The following is a 17,063-nucleotide window of genomic DNA, read 5'->3' as shown; positions in this document are numbered from 1 at the left end:
GCAGAAATTAACCTAGGGCATCCATGTATAAAAGGATGCTTTAGTCAAGCAAGTAAGACATTTACAGACCACTAGTTCTGAGAATATTTGGTGTTTTCAAAAAACAGCATAAAATCATCAGACAATCTGTGCAGATCATCACAGAGAAATGAGATGGCCTAATTGTTTCTTTGAGAAACTAGCTGAAAATGGAATAGACAACAAAATTTTAGTAAGGTACTCAATAGTTTAGATATTTTAAGAACTTGGACATTTACTACAGGAATGACTGTTTGATATACTAGCAGGATAGAAGGGCATTATTGCTATGTTGAAATAGTCGTATGTATGTAGCATGAACCACAAAGTACTGCAGGCTATTAAAAAAACATTTGGGGTTGGCACACTGTTATCTTTCCAATTCTACAGTATCAGCTTATTTAATCTATCTCTAACAATCTGAGAGTTATGACATGTTTTACATTAAAATGCTCTTTTCCCAGACAGAAACCAAATAAAACGTGCCTATCTTGTGGTAAAATTTTATATTACATCTGAGCGTGTAATATGTTTGAAGAATTTTTTTGTTTGTTTCTAATCTAGCCTTCCAAATACTCAACTGACACATTCATCCTCATGCAGGGATTAACCCTAGAGACCATTCATTCCTCCAATTTAACAACTGGGGGAACCAGAAGTGGGAGCTGTTGTGTATGTGTTAAGGAGTATTCATCTGCACTCCTGCAGATTATCACCAATGCAATGAGCCAACTCACTATCCTCTCCCCACCTGGACGAGTGAGTCATTGTTAGCACTGCACTCCAATAATTACACACAGACTGACTGAAAATTTGGAGTTTGAACCCAGTTGGCTGATTAAAATGGACATCCTTATATGACATCTCATATTTATCACCTGTTTATTCTTACCAATTATGCCCATGTGGTAGAATATTTTATTACTACCAGGTTTAGAACGAATACAGCAAAACCTGTAACAGATGAGGTAAGCATCCAGGTCATCAGTTAAGGTGGTCTCACTGCAGTGATACAGAAAGTACAGTACAGGGGACAGAAAAGAACAGAACTGGCAGCCACCCTCGAGGAGGCCTGTACAGCATCAAAAACCACATTGCAAAGAATTATACTTTTGTTTGAACACATGAACCAAATCACAACAACTCTTCTCAATACCTTCTTCCTCCCCATCATCCACCTTAGATTTCAAATGAAAGGAGATAATTCTGATATTTTACTGTTCAAAACACTATCGGTTCCACCTAGGCCTGCCTCTTATCAGGCGGGGCATAGAACCTCTAATCATAGTAATCAAATCTTCTGCCATTTCCTAACACGCAAACATATGTAAATGTGTGTGTGCTTTATATTTCACAGTACAGGCAGCCAAGTTGCATTATACATTGCTTACATTAGGGGTGAGCAAACAATTTCTGCTGAAGGTGGAAAATGCAGCACATGTCCAAAATAAGAAGTTATGTACCTACCATAACGTTCCATGTTAGTTGTCTTCTTTCGCCTTCTTTCTTGCTGGATAGGTTCGGAGCCGATCCTCGGCTCCGACTCGGCACTTGCTAAGCTCGAGAGCTAATTTTACCAGCTCGAGGCAACCCTATATCCCATGATGCAAGGCGTGACTACCCAGATCTCATTTGGTAGCTATAGAAATATGCCCATTATCTTCTTCCAACAGAAGAAGAAAGTAACCAAATGTGTAAACACAACACAGGGGAACTAGTAAAACTAGTGACCACTCACAACTGGAGTCCATAGGAAGAATAAACTTGTCCCCAGAGAAGAGTACAACTTCAAGGTCTGTCCAGGCTAGGGGCAAAGGAGGGAGGGACGCAAGAAAGAAGGCGAGAGAAGACAACTAACATGGAACGTTATGGTAGGTACATAACTTCTTAATGTTAAGTTGTCAAACTCGCCTTCATTCTTGCTGGATGGGACCGCGTCCCTAGCACCTCTATCCTGGGTGGCTCAATGGAACAGACTCTTGAGAACTGTGGAACCAAACCTAGCTCTGTCTCTGGAGGCCAAGTCCAATTTGTAATGTGAGACAAAGGTATGAGGCGTGGCCCAAGTGGCTGCTGCACAAATGGTGTCAATAGGTAGCCTAGCCTGAAAGGCTGTAGATGTGGCTAGGCCTCTAGTAGAATGTGCCTTAGGTTTAGAGGGCAATTCTTTACCCCTAAGGAGATAAACATGGGAAATAGTGGAAGAGAGCCATTTCGATAAGGTCACCTTAGAGACCTTTTCTGTTTTCTGCATAAGAAAGAAAAAGCTGATCAGATTTTCTGAATTGTTTAGTTCTATCCAAGTAGTATCTGAGCTGGCGATGAACATCCAAATAATGCAGTTTCTGTTCCGCTCTGTTCGAATAATTCGGGAAAAATACTGGAAGATCAATAGACTGGTTAAGATTCGTCTGGGAAGCCACCTTGGGCAAAAAGGATGGATTTGTTCTTAGAGATACTCTATCCTTGTGGAAAACCAAGTAGGGAGGTCGAACACAGAGAGCATGAAGTTCAGACACTCTCCTAGCTGAAGTAATAGCCACCAGAAAAATTGTCTTCCAAGAGAGAAATTTTAAGGAGCATGTAGCAGCTGGTTCGAAGGGGGGAAGAATTAGGGATGTCAGCACTAAATTCAGGTCCCATTGTGGAGGAGGATCTTTAATTGGGGGCTTTAGTAGAAAGATACCCCTGAGAAAGGCTTTACAAAGCTTGTGAGACATTATGTTCTGGTCTGCTAAGCCAACATGAAAATTTGAGATTGCTGCCAGCTGGACTTTGACTGTCGAAGAAGAAGAACCCGACTGAAAAATCTCAGCTAAGAAGTCCAAAACTGACTGAACTGGGGCAGTAAAGGGGTCTATGTCCCTGGACTTTGCCCAGAAGGAAAAACGCTGCCACTTACTAGCATAAATCTTTCTGGTAGAGGACTTTAGAGAAGCTACTATGATATCCCGTACAGGATTAGAAATCATAGGAAGCCTGGCTAATGAAGGAAGTGGAGCAACCAAGCGGTGAGGTTGAGAGAGCGAATGGCCTGGTGCAGATGACCCGACTGGTGGGTCAAAAGATCTAGAACTGGGTCCAGACGCCAAGGCTGTACCAATAGATGGAGATGAAGGAACGGGAACCAAATCTGTTGAGGCCAGTAAGGGGCAATGAGAATCAACTTGGCTCTCAAAACGGTAGCTTTCTGAATGACTTGAGGTATCAAGGGGAATGGAGGAAAAGCATAAAGAAGTCCCCGGGGCCAAACCTGGGTTAGAGCATCTCTGGGGGGTTGGCCTGGGAGTGGAAAGAGGGAGAAGAAGTCTGGGCATTTGCTGTTTTGGGGTGTAGCAAAAAGGTCGCAGCAAGAGAAGCCCCACTTCTGAAAAATCTCCTCCACTACTGATTGTTTGAGAGACCATTCGTGAGGCATGAGAATAGCTCTGCTCAATCTGTCCGCAATGAAGTTGGATTTCCCGGGGATGTGCATTGCTATCAGAAACCGATGAGAGGAGATTGCCCACTGCCAAAGTCTGAGAGCTTCTCAACACAGTGGATAGGACTTGCTCCCGCCCTGTTTGTTGATGTACCATACTACGGACATGTTGTCCGTCTGAACTGCAATAGTTCCTAAAGGAAGAAAGCCGTTGAGGGCTTGCAACGTTAAAAGCACTGCTCTCATCTCTAGGACATTTATGTGCAGATGGTATTCGAAGGGTTGCCAAGTGCCATGGACCATCCTGCCCTGATAATGCCCCCCCCCACCCGATCAGGGAGGCATCCGATGTGACTGTGGCAACCAGGGCTGGGGGAACAAACGGTCTGCCCTGGAGGACTTGAGGGGAAGAAATCCACCAGGTCAGGTGACTCTTGCAAGATTGTGTCACGATGATCTCGTGGCACATGGGAAGCTGCTGGAAGGACCACTGGGTGAATAACATCCATTGCAGTAGCCGCCTATGGAAGCGAGCCAAAGGAAGAAGTACGATGGCAGCCACCATAAGTCCTAGCACCTTCAGGACAAACCTGGCCCTGATCTTTTGCTGAGTAGGATGATCTGAACATATTTTTGGATGTCCAGAAGTCTTTGATCTTTGAGTCTTGCTGACATCCCAACAGTGTCTAGTTCTGCGCCTATAAAGGTAATAGACTGGCAAGGTAACAAGGAGGACTTTTCGAAGTTTATGGAAATTCCTAACTGGCTGCACATATGAAGAGTGTAGTCCCTGGCCTGGAGAAGTTGATGCCTGGTGGTGGCCGTGAGGAGCCAGTCGTCTAGATACGGAAACACCTGGAATCCTTGACGTCTCAGGTGAGCCGTGACCGCTGCCATGCATTTGGTGAACACTCTGGGGGCTATAGTGAGACCAAAGGGCAGGGCTCTGAATTGAAAATGACTGGTCCCCAGCCGAAAGCGGAGAAACCTTCTGGAGCGCCTGTGAATTTTTATGTGATAGTACGCATCCTGAAGGTCTACCGAGCACATCCAGTTGTCCTTGCCCAAAAAGGGTAAAATGGACTGAAGCGTGACCATCCAGAATCTTGCCTTCTTGACAAACTTGTTTAGTCTGCTGAGGTCTAGAATTGGTCTCCAATCTCCTGTTTTTTTGGGGACCAAAAAGAATCTTGAGTAGATCCCAGATCCTATTTGGTCTGCTGGAACTGGCTGGATGGCTCTTTTTGCTAGAAGTTTTGATACCTCCAGCTTTGAGAACTCCCTTAGACCAGGTGCAACATCTGGGAGGGATACCTTCTGAGGAACAGGATAGTTTTCGAAGGGAATTTTGTAACCCTAGAATATGATCGACTGTACCCAAATGTCTTGAGAAAGGGAAAGCCAGGCTGTTGGGTACAGCGACAATCTTCCCCCCGACTGCCTCCAAGGGTGGACAGTCGGGCAACACCTCAGGGATGCTGGAAGGGTTTGTCAGGGAGAGGGTCTCTGCTACCCTGATTCTGCAGACCCCCTCTGCCCCTAGGGCAGCATCTATTGTTATTACCCCCTCTGCCTCTGGGGGTAAACTGACCACGTGCATCCGGCGTGACTCCCTGAGATTTACGGAACCACATCTTCCCTCCCTTCTGACCTTTAGGATAAGGTCTTGAAGGGGTGGAGAAACGGACTCCTATGGCAGAAAGAGTCTTGCCGTCCTGCTCGCATCTGGTCAATGTTTCCTTCACCTGAGGTCCAAACAAAGCCGAACCGTCGAAGGGAGTATTTGTGAAGGACGCCTTAAAGGGATCTGCGAAGTTGCAAAGCCGCATCCAGGACTGACGCCTAAGGGCCACTCCTGTGCCTGCAGCTCTACTCGCTCCATCGGCCGCATAAGAAATGAGCCACATGGAGGAGTTTGTTAAGGAATTTAGGATTCCCAGCTGCAAGGTAATTTTTTCTTGAGCCCCGGCAGCTGACGGATCCTGTACTACCTCACCTAGTTCCTTGAGAATATCTCTCTGAAGCCGGGTAAAGTGACAGAGATAATTCAGCGAGCACATAGTGAAGGTCGCTGAGGAAAAAATCCGCTTACCGTACCTATCCATGGTCCTAGACTCCTTGTTAGTAGGATGGACAGGTACAGAAGGATCGGCAAGTTCCTTCTTGGTGGCAGCTGCCACCACCATGGCATCAACAGGGACACCCTTGGTGAGAAACTGCTTGTCTACCGGGGCCGTGATAAATTTAGATGGCCTCCTAGGGACTGGTTCCACAGAATCCGGGGCCGCCCACGCCCTTCGAGCCACCACTTCAATGAGAGGGTCAAAAGGCGGAGACACCCAGGAGGTGGAAGTTCGAGATCCAAAAGCCTCCAGGTATACTGACTCATCCTCGGAGGAGTTAATGGAAGGCCAGTTCCCCCTCTGTTTAAGGAGTTCCAAGATGTCTGAAAAGGAGACATCCTCAGAGGGGGACTTTGGGGATCCCTCCGACTCATCTAAGTCAGTATCAGATGTTGTAGACTCAGGAGAGTCTATGTGCTTCCTCTTGCATGTCCGCTTACGCGGGGGTTCCCCCGAAGGATCAGGAGAAACCTCGGAAGAGGAAGTTCTTCCCAGTGGGGAAACCTGGGGCGATGGATCTCTGGGTCCGGGAGCAAGAGAGTGGGAAGAGATATCAGCAGGCACCGAGAAGGGGGGAGCTAATGGAACCGACTGTTGACTCGGCTGAGGGGCTAGAACACTCCTCATCACCTCAAAGGCTCCCCTCCCAGGGAGGCCAGAGAGCTCCCGCTCCGAAGAAACAGGAACTTCCAGCCCCGCCGAAAGAGAAGGCTCCGAGGCCGATGGTGCCGAACTCACCAATGCCGAAGCTCCGAGAGGGAGAACGGGGCCGGACAAGGGTCTGATGCCACTCGCCCCCTCGGAGCCGACGTGGGAGTCACGATGACCGGATCCCTCCATGGAAGGTGTCATGGAGGAAATCGGAGTCGAAGACGAAGGAGCCGAAAGGGGTGGTATCGGCTCCGACGCACCAACAGTCAAGGTTTCGAGAAGCTCTGGCTCCGAACTCTGGAGGAGAGTCGAAGGAGGAAATTCAGGGGGATGAGTGATAGCGGTCATCTGCTGAGATGGGCTATGGAGCATCTGGGCCAGTGCCTGTGATTTCAGCAATCTGCTTACCACTCTCTCCAAGTCGTGGTCAGAGAGCCTGGAAGACCTAGAAGATCGGCTCCGATGGCTCCGCTCCGAATGCAGAGATCCCAGAGCCGAGCGAATCGACTCCAGGGAAGGAGACCGAGATTTCTTTCTAGTCGGAGCCATCGGAGCCGAAGACCCCCTCGGTTCCAGTCGGAGCAGATAACTTATCGGCTCCAGTCTGGGACATGGAAATGTCGGCTCCAGCCGGAGCCGACATAGACTTCGATGCAGGTGTATCGGAGCCGGCCGGCACCGATACCACTGCCTCTAAGAGAGAAAGATCGGCTCCTGCCGGAGCCGACCTAGACTCCGAAGGAGTCGGAGCCACAGCCGAAGGCTTCGAACTCAAAACCTGGGGCTTAGGTGGCTTAGAGGGCTTCCCCGACCCGGTCTTGGTCGGGGAGCTCTCCAGCTTCAATAAGCCTCGTAGGATTAATGTATTCCTACGTTCCTGCAGGACTCTGTGGCTAAAAGAATGACAAATGGCACAGGAGTCCTGCAGGTGTAGAGGTCCCAGGCAGTACACGCAAGAAGTGTGACCGTCTGTCAGAGACATCTTCTGACAGCACGAGTCACACTTCTTGAAGCCTGAGACCTTCGATTCTTTGGACATAATTATGCCCAGTGCACAAACACACACACACAAAGTTCACCCACACAGTTAACTTAAGAAGAAGTGGGGGGGGACTAAGTACAACACTCAAACACCCTGACAGGAATTAAGGAAAGGGAGGCTTAAGGCCTGAAGGGGAAAATAACTAAACCTATTAGGTTGAGGGAGTATAGGGTTAAGGAGATTGGCTATAGAAAGACTAACTCTAGTACTGAGAAAAAAAGGCTGAAAAAAAAGGAAAGATTTTTAACTGTAGAAAGTTAAATCACAAAAACACTACCTGAGCTGGTAAAAGAAGACCTCTTCGCGAAGCGGCAAACGAGATCTGGATAGTCACGCCTTGCATCATGGGATATAGGGTTGCCTCGAGCTGGTAAAATTAGCTCTCGAGCTTAGCAAGTGCTGAGTCCAACCTTGACAACTTAACATCGTATCTTTAGCATGTCATAAAATTATATATATTTTACCTGAATAGGGAAGTTCTCCATCACTGAATTTATGCTTGTGCCCCTCCCAAATTTAGACATACATACATTTCAAGCTATCAAGTAAATTCATTCTGTACCTGAATGTTATGTTAATATTTCTGAAAAATCTGCTGCAATATTTCAAATGGTTAAAGAGATACTATAATATGCTAGATATCATGCAGTGCTATACTAGCATTTGGGGGTCTTTTTTTGTATTTGATTCACAACAAACAAATACACAAGACATTTTTTCATATGGACAAACAATGCATACATGTGAATCATGTTATGTCATCCTGAAAATTCTGAACTACAAATAATATTATTTTCGCTGGAAAAGGTACCATTCCAATAATTTTAAATGTTAGAGTATAGTATGTTTGTTATTGTTTTAATAAGCATGCGTTTTTTTTTTTTTTGGGGGGGGGGGTAAACTGCCTGCTCATCCCAAAGAGCTATTAGTTTTTGTAATACATTGTATAAGGATGAAAATCTGTGGGTATGATCCTAAAAGTTTTTATACGAATCTCTGGAAGCAATACAGAAGTAATGACTTTTCATGGCAGGGTCATATTTAGACCAGATCATCATTGGAAATTGACAAATTACAACATCTGCAAAATGCAGCACTAGTGTGAGCTGCTAACCTTAGAGATTCAGGTAGGGAAAATTCTATTAACGATTAAAAACTCTTCACTAGAATACACATGAAGACTGTCCAGAGCTGAAAAATGTGGGGGGTGATTATACAAAAAGAAAAATGTCCCTACTTAATAAGGAAGCTAAAAACAAAGCAGCATACCTCTCAACCTGCCGATACCAAAAATGGATGCAAAGACCCTTGAAAAGTAGGTACCACCAGCCAACAAATCTGGACATTAATTAGCATAAAATTTGAAAACCAAATAGCACATAACATTTCCTGCATCTAGGAGGCCATAAGTCTTTCCATTACCAGTACTAATGTGGTGTACTACTCAGAAACCCATTTTAAAAAATAGAAACTGACAAAAACAATGGAGAAATATAAGCACATTACCAAAGAAGCAGTGCAAAATCTGCAGATAAACTGTATTCTAACATTCTACCACATAAGGTAATTTATTTTTGTTTCTGAAAAAAAGAGATGTAAGATGGTGTCATCTTTCTTTAAATTATTGTTGCCACGAATACTCTGCCCATCTAGTGTATTCTTCTGTGTACTAGACAGCTTTTAGCTGAAAATTGTGTGTGAATGGGTAAATCAAGCCTGGAAAATATGGACATACATCCAAGAACATAGGCACATCGCATGCAAGGGGTAAATCAGGCTTGAAAATAGTTATGTCCCTCCAAAACAGGGACAGTTGAGAGCTCTAGAATGTGGTAGAGTGACAGTAAAAGCAGTTTGAGATGGAAGCATCTGCAGAAATGGCACTGAATTATTTGAAAAAAAAAGACCAGATGCATGCTGCAATACTTAAAATTAGTGGCATCTTATTGTATTACGCTGCAAAAAATAGAAGGCTACAAAGAAATGGAAGATGCCTTACTTAAACATTCAGATGAGATTCATGGTCTACAAACCACAGGGAGAGAACTAAAGGGAAAAATGGTAGGATTAAGACATTAGACAAGAAAATAACAGACGAAAAAAGCACATAAACTAGCTAAAAAGATAGATCTGTGATTTGTGATACTTCCACAGCTGGTGGACGAGAAAGACTGTAGGGATTTCATGAAGAATCATCTGAGTCAATGGACTGGGATTCCACTGGAAGAAATTACAACTGAAAGAACATATGGAGACAATGTTCTAATTGCTGAATCTAAAAAAACAGCCCAGATCCATCTTTATTAAAATTAAATTGCTTCAGAAAAAAGTAGAAATCTGTGAAGGAAAGGCACACTTCCAGAAGTGGAAGACACCACAGTCCAAAGTGTTTGTAGACAATGACTTTTTTTCTCTTTCATGCGTGAGGCGAAAAGTTCTTTATTCAAACCATAAAACAATGGAGAAAGACAACTTCGATTAAACCTCCAATATCTCAGACTATGAGTATTCTGTTCTATCTACTAGGTCCAAAAACTTGCATCATACAGCTCAATCATTTGAAAGGGGGGAAAAGGGGGATGAACTGCATGGGGAAAAAGTAAAAACAACCAGACAGGCAGCCAGCAGATCAGTAAAGGAAAATGGGAAAAAATTACACCAACTCAGAGAGGCTAGTAACAAAACCATTTCCAGTTTTTCAAAGAAAGAAGCTTGAAAAAACAAAAGGAAAATAACACTCCAAATGAATGAGAGACTATCAGGATAAAAGAAATGGAAGCAATGAATGAAATCAGTGATTAACGGATTCTGGGAAAACAAAAAAGCATTAGCTGATAATTCACCCATAACATAACTAGCATTGTAAAACTGTTTAAATAACTGTTGCATACTTTTAAATATGATGGCTATGTTTCAAAATATAGACACAACTGTGAGATGCATTGTTAAGAGCTTTATCAAGAAGAGTTAAGGGTCTGACAGCCTTGCAACTTAGGAGGGGGGACTGGGTTGCATGTGGCCAGAGATCTGTAAAGTGATTTTTAGAAAAGAAAAAAAAATGGACAAAAAGTAAATGGTACCAATAAAGGCTACCAGGGTTCTCAGAATATATCACTTTCACAAACAGTCAAGGGCAGTTAAAGAAAATTATATTTTTTTCAGCTTCAAGTGCAGTCTTTCATATGAGAAACATAGTCAATGGCGACTCGAGGCCCTCAGCCCTTCAAAGCCATGGTTTAGACAACTAAGGGATGTGTTGGAAAGGTGGAAAATACAACTGATAGGCTGGGTGGAACTCCTTGCTTATATCAGCAAGGACTGACAGAAAGGGCAAAGTAATTCAGGATCAAGCTGTCTAGACATTCAACAGATTTGAACTATAAGCTTACAAGAGCATAAAAATCACTTTCTAGAAAATCTTGAGAGAAATGTTCTACAGTCATTCACAGCATCATAACATTTTATCCTGCGTTTGCTTCCTGAGTGACCTGATTAACCAGAGACAGAATTTGTTGGACTCTAGGCCCTGGGAATCCACCACTACCTTATTGAAAGTGTTGCAGATCGACCACAAATATTTGGTCATCTTGTTCTGGTAGGTAATAGCCCTGACAATTAGAGTAAGGAAATACAGACCTTCTTTCCCCACATACATATAGCTCTACTGTCCTTATCTGAAGGGAGGGCACCGATGTTGGGGAGCAATTTAGAAGGTTTGTCTGAGGAGAGAGACACTGCAGATGGGTCTACCAGGGGGTTCTTATACAGGAATTGAACTTCACATGGAACTGTGTAGAACATTTCTGGCCTTTTGGGAGTAGGCGTGTGTGAATCAGGAGCTACAGAGGTAGACTGGAAGGCATCAAAAAAGGTCTCCAAAATTATAAGGAAGGTGAATGGGCAGAAGTGCCCACTTTGGAGAGACTTTAATACCTTTTCGGGACCTGTGAAATTTGTCTAGATTCTCAATCAAAATGTTTCATCGTGTTTAAAAACAGCCTCCCAAAAAGAAGCCTCTTCCAACACAGCAGTCATGAGAGATGGCGTCTTAATCATCTGAGGAACCTGACCAGGGGGAGTGGATTTGACAGTAGTAAGCCAGAGAATGGTCAAAGTCACAGCATCTTTCTCTTCAGAGGAAGATAAAGCAACAGTAGTTTTCTGAGGGGTAGGAGGGGGTGGGAGAGGCAGACAAAGAATGTGGATTCAGGGCCATAATGACCTTGAGAGAAGTCCATCCACTCCTTTTCTCTAGACAGAGGGGTGAAAAGACCAGTTTTGTTTTTTGTTGCTTTTTCTAGGTGTGATATCCACTTGAACCAAGTGAGGTGGCTCAGACAACTTACATACTTCAATTAACATTCTGGGAATTTCTTCCCTTATTAAAATCTGTGGGATGCCTTCTGGACCCTCTGAAATGAGTTGTGACTTCCCCTTCTCAGCAGAAGGGTTCTTTTCAGTCATACGACCCCATACCTCTCAACTTCTTAGCACAAAAAATCTGGACCACGCATAAAATAATGTTGGGACAAAGGCCCAAAAATAGGGACAGATTTTAAATATTGCTCTTATAAACTTAGAAAATTACTAGACTAACTGGATTTGTGTTTGAATACATTTTCAGAAGGATAAGAAGTCTGAAACTTAAATGTTTGTCATTATTTAATAACTTTAATACGGAGTTATTTTCCAGAAAACTTCAAATTTTATGAGGAACAGACCAAAAATGTTTGTTTGCGTCTTTCGGCTTTTCCCGGTTAGGGGTCGCCACAGCGGAACTCCGGTCCGCTAATGATTGGCAGTAGATTTTTACGTACTGGCTTGCTGGGCTTAACGCACAACCTTCAACGAAGGAACGCCCATTCACACATGTCGCTACACAGAAGACGCTCTGAGAATTGAACGGGCAACGTCTAACTGTGAGGCGACAAAACTACCGCAGCACCACCACAGCAGTACCCACAGACCACAAATATGAGACTAAAATCTGGACAGTTGAGAGATGTGTACGACCCTCTAATGTCATACTGGTCTCCGGCGAAGTCATGGTAGAAGGCAATAGTGGTAGAGTGAGATGTACTGCTGGTTCTGTAACCTCAGCAGGTGTGTCAGAATCAGACCAGGCAAACTGAGTGTCAGGCCTAAGCCTCTTGAGTTTTTTTCTTGTGGAATGGAGGTATGTCTGGGGAGGTGGAATCTGCCATCCTGGAGTGGGTCAAATGCTTAAGACTTTGGGTCTCTAAGAAGGTACTGCATGAGGACAAGTAGGATCACAAACTCTTGGGCACGAAGGACTGGAAAATGGAGCAAGCCTTGTAGATGCATTCCACTCCATGGCAGGACAGACACTGGGAATGGAGGTCTTTTGTAAGGAATTTGCCTATCTCACACATACTTATCCCTCCTAGCTGATATCCAACACAGATACAGCAAAACAATTTCTATAAGTAAAGGAAGGTTTCCCCAACAGGGCAGTTATCTGTTTTTATTTAGCAGCTACTGTACCAACAAACATATGAAGATTTGTCTAATAGGTACAAGACATGCGTTCTGGCTAGCAACGAGACAGTCTCTGAGAATCTATGCTTATACACTTGCCTATGTACCCCTATGGCTGCAAGCTGAGGTCATACATTTAACGTAGGATTCAGGAAAGGTTAAACTTTGTATCCTGGCCAGACATCAGCAGTGAAACCCCATCTGTATGGAATACTGCAATGGTGATCTCAGTCAGGACATCAAATTACATCTTATGAAAAGAAATTTGCACTGTAAGAGATGCACTCTTCTCTTTCCCTTTTACAATCTAATGTTTTTAAGAGCAACTAAAGTTAAAATTTTACTCAGTAGAGTACAGGAAACATCTTGCTAATTATTTGCTACTGTACCAGCACATCTGTACACTTAAAACTGTTTATCATGAAGATTCACTGTGACCATGTAGAACCTGTTTCAAGGGGTAACTGGACAAACAGTAGGGTTACTTATTTAAGGTTACACAATTATCTCAGTGGAAGCTGAGAAGATTCAAATCCAAGTCTCCAACTTGGCAGTCTAGTGTAATACCGCCATATTGTTTCCTATTATTTCTGCATGTGCAAGTACATAATGGACTCATTGCATTAGAAACATATCAGGATAGCAGAACATATGGGTTAAATACAGATTATATTATGATGCATAATTACTTCACTAAGAAACTCTGCAAAGACTATTGGGAAAACTCTGGGATATTTTACCTTTTCTCAGTTGCACATTTTTCATCAAAATCCACCTCAAAATATGTTGCTCCAGGAAATGTAAAAACAGTTGTCTCATGACAATTGTTTGCATAGTTGTGAGAGGATTCTACTGTCCATGTGCGTAATACAATGGGCTCCTGGGATTGTTTCCAATTCTCCATATCTAGCTGTATATGCAGAAGGGAAAAAAAAACAGAAAAATGTCATTTTTGTCCTCAAGTGATAAAAACACAAGTATATATTCTATATGTCATATTAACCTGCTTGGCAATTACAAAATTGTACTTTAAACAGTCTAAACTTAAGGAAAAAACCTAACTGTATTAAAATGCATAGAAAAAAAAACATGGAGAAAATTACACTAGAAGTAATTTTTCTAGTATGGCTTGTTATGTATGCAGACACTGAATAGGATCATGTTAAGGTAATCATGGAGAGTGCTTTGTGGTTTTAAAAAAATGAAATTCTGCTTCATAAATTAAAATTCTAAAAATCATAACAGTGATTGCCAAGTGCAAACTCCATTAAATACTGTGATTCAGTTATGCAAGCAATAATGCTTGACAGTGTTGATTTTATCTGAGAAATAATGGACCACCAAGGGGTGGTTTTGAAGTTTGATGCTGCACAACAGGATAAAATGAAATAAGAAGTTATGTACCTACCATAACGTTCCATGTTAGTTGTCTTCTTCTTGCCTTCTTTCTTGCTGCATGGGTTCAGAGCCGAACCTCGGCTCCGATTCGGCCAATACTAAAGCTCGAGAGCTAATTCCACCGGCTCGAGGCTCCCCTATATCCCACAATGCTAGGCGGTAACTACTCAGATCTCATTTGATAGCTAAACCAAGCAATTCTGGTCTCCACAGTATGGAGAAAAAAGAACCCACCTCTATATAAACCTGAATGTAAGCTACCACAAACATAAAAGGGGGAATAGAGGTGGTAGAACATGTGGGAAGGAAACTCCAAAGGAAGATCCCAAAATTTCCTATCGGTCTGTCCAGGCTAGGGGGAAGGAGGGTGGGACGCAAGAAAGAAGGCGAGAAGACAACTAACATGGAACGTTATGGCAGGTACATAACCTCTTAATGTTAAGTTGTCAATCTCGCCTTCATTCTTGCTGGATGGGACCGCGTCCCTAGCACCTTATTCCGGGTGGCCTATCGGAACAGACTCTTGAGAACAGTGGAACCAAAGCTGGCACAGTTTCTGGAGGCCATATCCAATTTGTAATGCAAAATGAAGGTATGAGGAGAAGCCCAAGTGGCTGCTGCACAAATGGAATCTATAGGCAGCCTGCCCTGAAAAGCTACAGATGTAGCTAATGCCCTAGTTGAATGAGCTCTAGGTCTTGAAGGCAGTTTTTGATGTCTGATTTCATAGATGAAGGTAATTATAGAGGTAAGCCATCTTGAAAGGGACACGTTAGTAACTGGAAGGCCCAATTTCCCTTCCGCATAAGACAGGAAAAGTTGATCAGATTTCCTGAACTGTTTAGTCCTGTCTAAATAATATCTAAGTTGGCGGTGAACATCTAGAAAATGTAACTTTTGTTCCGACCTGTTGGAATAGTCAGGCAAGAAGACGGGGAGATCAATCGTTTGGTTCAGATTTGTCTCAGAGGAAACTTTAGGTAGGAAGGACGGATTAGTCTGAAGGGACACCCTATCTTTGTGGAAAACTAAGTAAGGAGGACGACTGCACAGAGCATGAAGTTCAGATACCCTTCTAGCTGAAGTTATGGCTACTAGAAAAAGTGTTTTCCATGAGAGCAGCTTAAGAGGGCATGAAGCCGCTGGTTCGAAGGGGGGGGGGAGGATCAAGGATGCCAGAACCAAATTCAAGTCCCATTGAGGTGGGGGATCTTTGATTGGGGGCTTGAGCAGAAAAACACCTCTTAAAAAGGCTTTGCAGAGCTTATGGGACATGATACTGGAGTCTGAGACTCCTACATGAAAATTAGATATAGCAGCTAGTTGTACTCTAATGGTAGATGAAGAAGAGCCTAAATGGAAGAGCTCTGCCAGAAAGTCTAGGATAGACTGGATAGGTGCAGTGAAGGGGTCTATATTCTTTGATGCTGCCCAGAAGGAAAAACGTTTCCATTTACTATTATAAATCTTCCTGGTAGAAGATTTGTGAGAGGCTATCAGGATGTTCCGGACCGAATGAGAGATTAAGGGAAGCCTGGCTAGGGTAGGAATTGGAGAAACCACGCTGTGAGGTTGAGAGAATGAAGGGAGTGGTGCAGCTGGCCCGACTGGTGGGTCAACAGATCTGGCACCGGGTCCAGATGCCAAGGCTGCTCCAACAGGTAATGATGGAGGAACGGAAACCATATCTGTCGAGGCCAGTAAGGGGCAATGAGAATCATTGTAACTCTCAAGGCGATAGCTTTCTGAATTAATTGAGATATCAGTGGAAAAGGGGGAAAAGCATACAGAAGTCCCGGGGCCAATCGTGGACTAGAGCGTCTCTGGTGGGATGGCCTGGTAACGGGAAGAGAGTGAAGAAGTCGTGACACTTGCTGTTTTGGGGAGTAGCAAAAAGATCGCAGCAAGGCTGGCCCCATCTTTGGAAGACTTCTTCCAGCACTGATTTCTTCAGAGACCACTCGTGGGGCATCAGAATGGCCCTGCTCAACTTGTCCGCAATCACGTTGGACTTCCTGGGAATGTGCGTTGCTATCAGAAAACGCTGAGAAGAAATCGCCCACTGCCAAAGTCTGAGTGCCTCTCGACATAAGGGGTAGGATCTGGTTCCGCCCTGTTTGTTGATGTACCACACTACGGACATGTTGTCCGTCTGAATTGCAATAGTCCCTATGGGAAGAGAGTCCTGAAGGGCTTGCAACGCTAAAAGCACTGCTCTCATCTCTAAGACATTTATGTGCAAGTGGCACAAGAAAGGTTGCCATGTGCCCTGGACTGCCCTGCCCTGATAATGCCCCACCCAATCAGGGAGGCGTCCGTTGTCACCGCGGCGACTGGGGGGGGGAGGAATGAAAGGTCTGCCTTGGAGAACTTGAGGTGATGTGATCCACCAAAACAGGTGATTCTTGCATGATTGAGTTATTAATATGATGTGAGACATCGGGAGCTGTTGGAAGGACCATTGAGTAAACAGCATCTGTTGGAGGATCCTCATGTGGAAACGAGCTAAGGGGAGAAGGGTGATAGTAGCTGCCATGAGTCCTAATACCTTCAAGACTACCCTGGCTTTGACCTTGTTGCATTGTAATAGAAGGTAAACTTGTTTGCGGATATCTAACACTCTTTGCTCTGTAAGTTTGGCGGAAAGATTGAGTGCGTCTAAGGTGGCGCCTATAAAGGTAATAGACTGACACGGCAGATTTTTCGAAATTTATTGAAATGCCTAGAGCTTGGCAAGGTTGGATGGTGAAGTCTCTGTCTAGAAGCAGTTGATGTCTGGTGGTGGCGGTAAGGAGCCAGTCTAAATATGGAAACACCTGGAATCCTTGACGTCTCAAGTGAGCCGCGACCACTGCCATGCATTTGGTAAACACTCGGGGGGCTGTAGTGAGACCAAAGGGCAGGGCTCTGA

The 17,063-nt window shown here is 44.0% G+C and overlaps 1 protein-coding gene across 1 annotated transcript in view; it reads right to left on the bottom strand.

The window, feature by feature from the left end:
• The window catches only part of ZZEF1 (zinc finger ZZ-type and EF-hand domain containing 1), a gene marked incomplete in the record, with an annotated part of 3,903,331 nt that overhangs the window by 2,457,515 nt on the left and 1,428,753 nt on the right, over positions 1-17,063 (bottom strand). Inside the window, 1 exon segment of the mRNA XM_044082903.1 lies at positions 13,495-13,664. Within this exon segment, the coding sequence (XP_043938838.1) occupies positions 13,495-13,664 (170 nt within the window).

The sequence above is a fragment of the Protopterus annectens genome, chromosome 9.part0 (assembly GCF_019279795.1).
Source record: "Protopterus annectens isolate FY-2018-M chromosome 9.part0, PAN1.0, whole genome shotgun sequence".
NCBI classification, from domain to species: domain Eukaryota; kingdom Metazoa; phylum Chordata; order Ceratodontiformes; family Protopteridae; genus Protopterus; species Protopterus annectens.
Note: the sequence above shows the minus strand (reverse complement) of the source record. Positions and strands in the feature narration are given on the sequence as shown.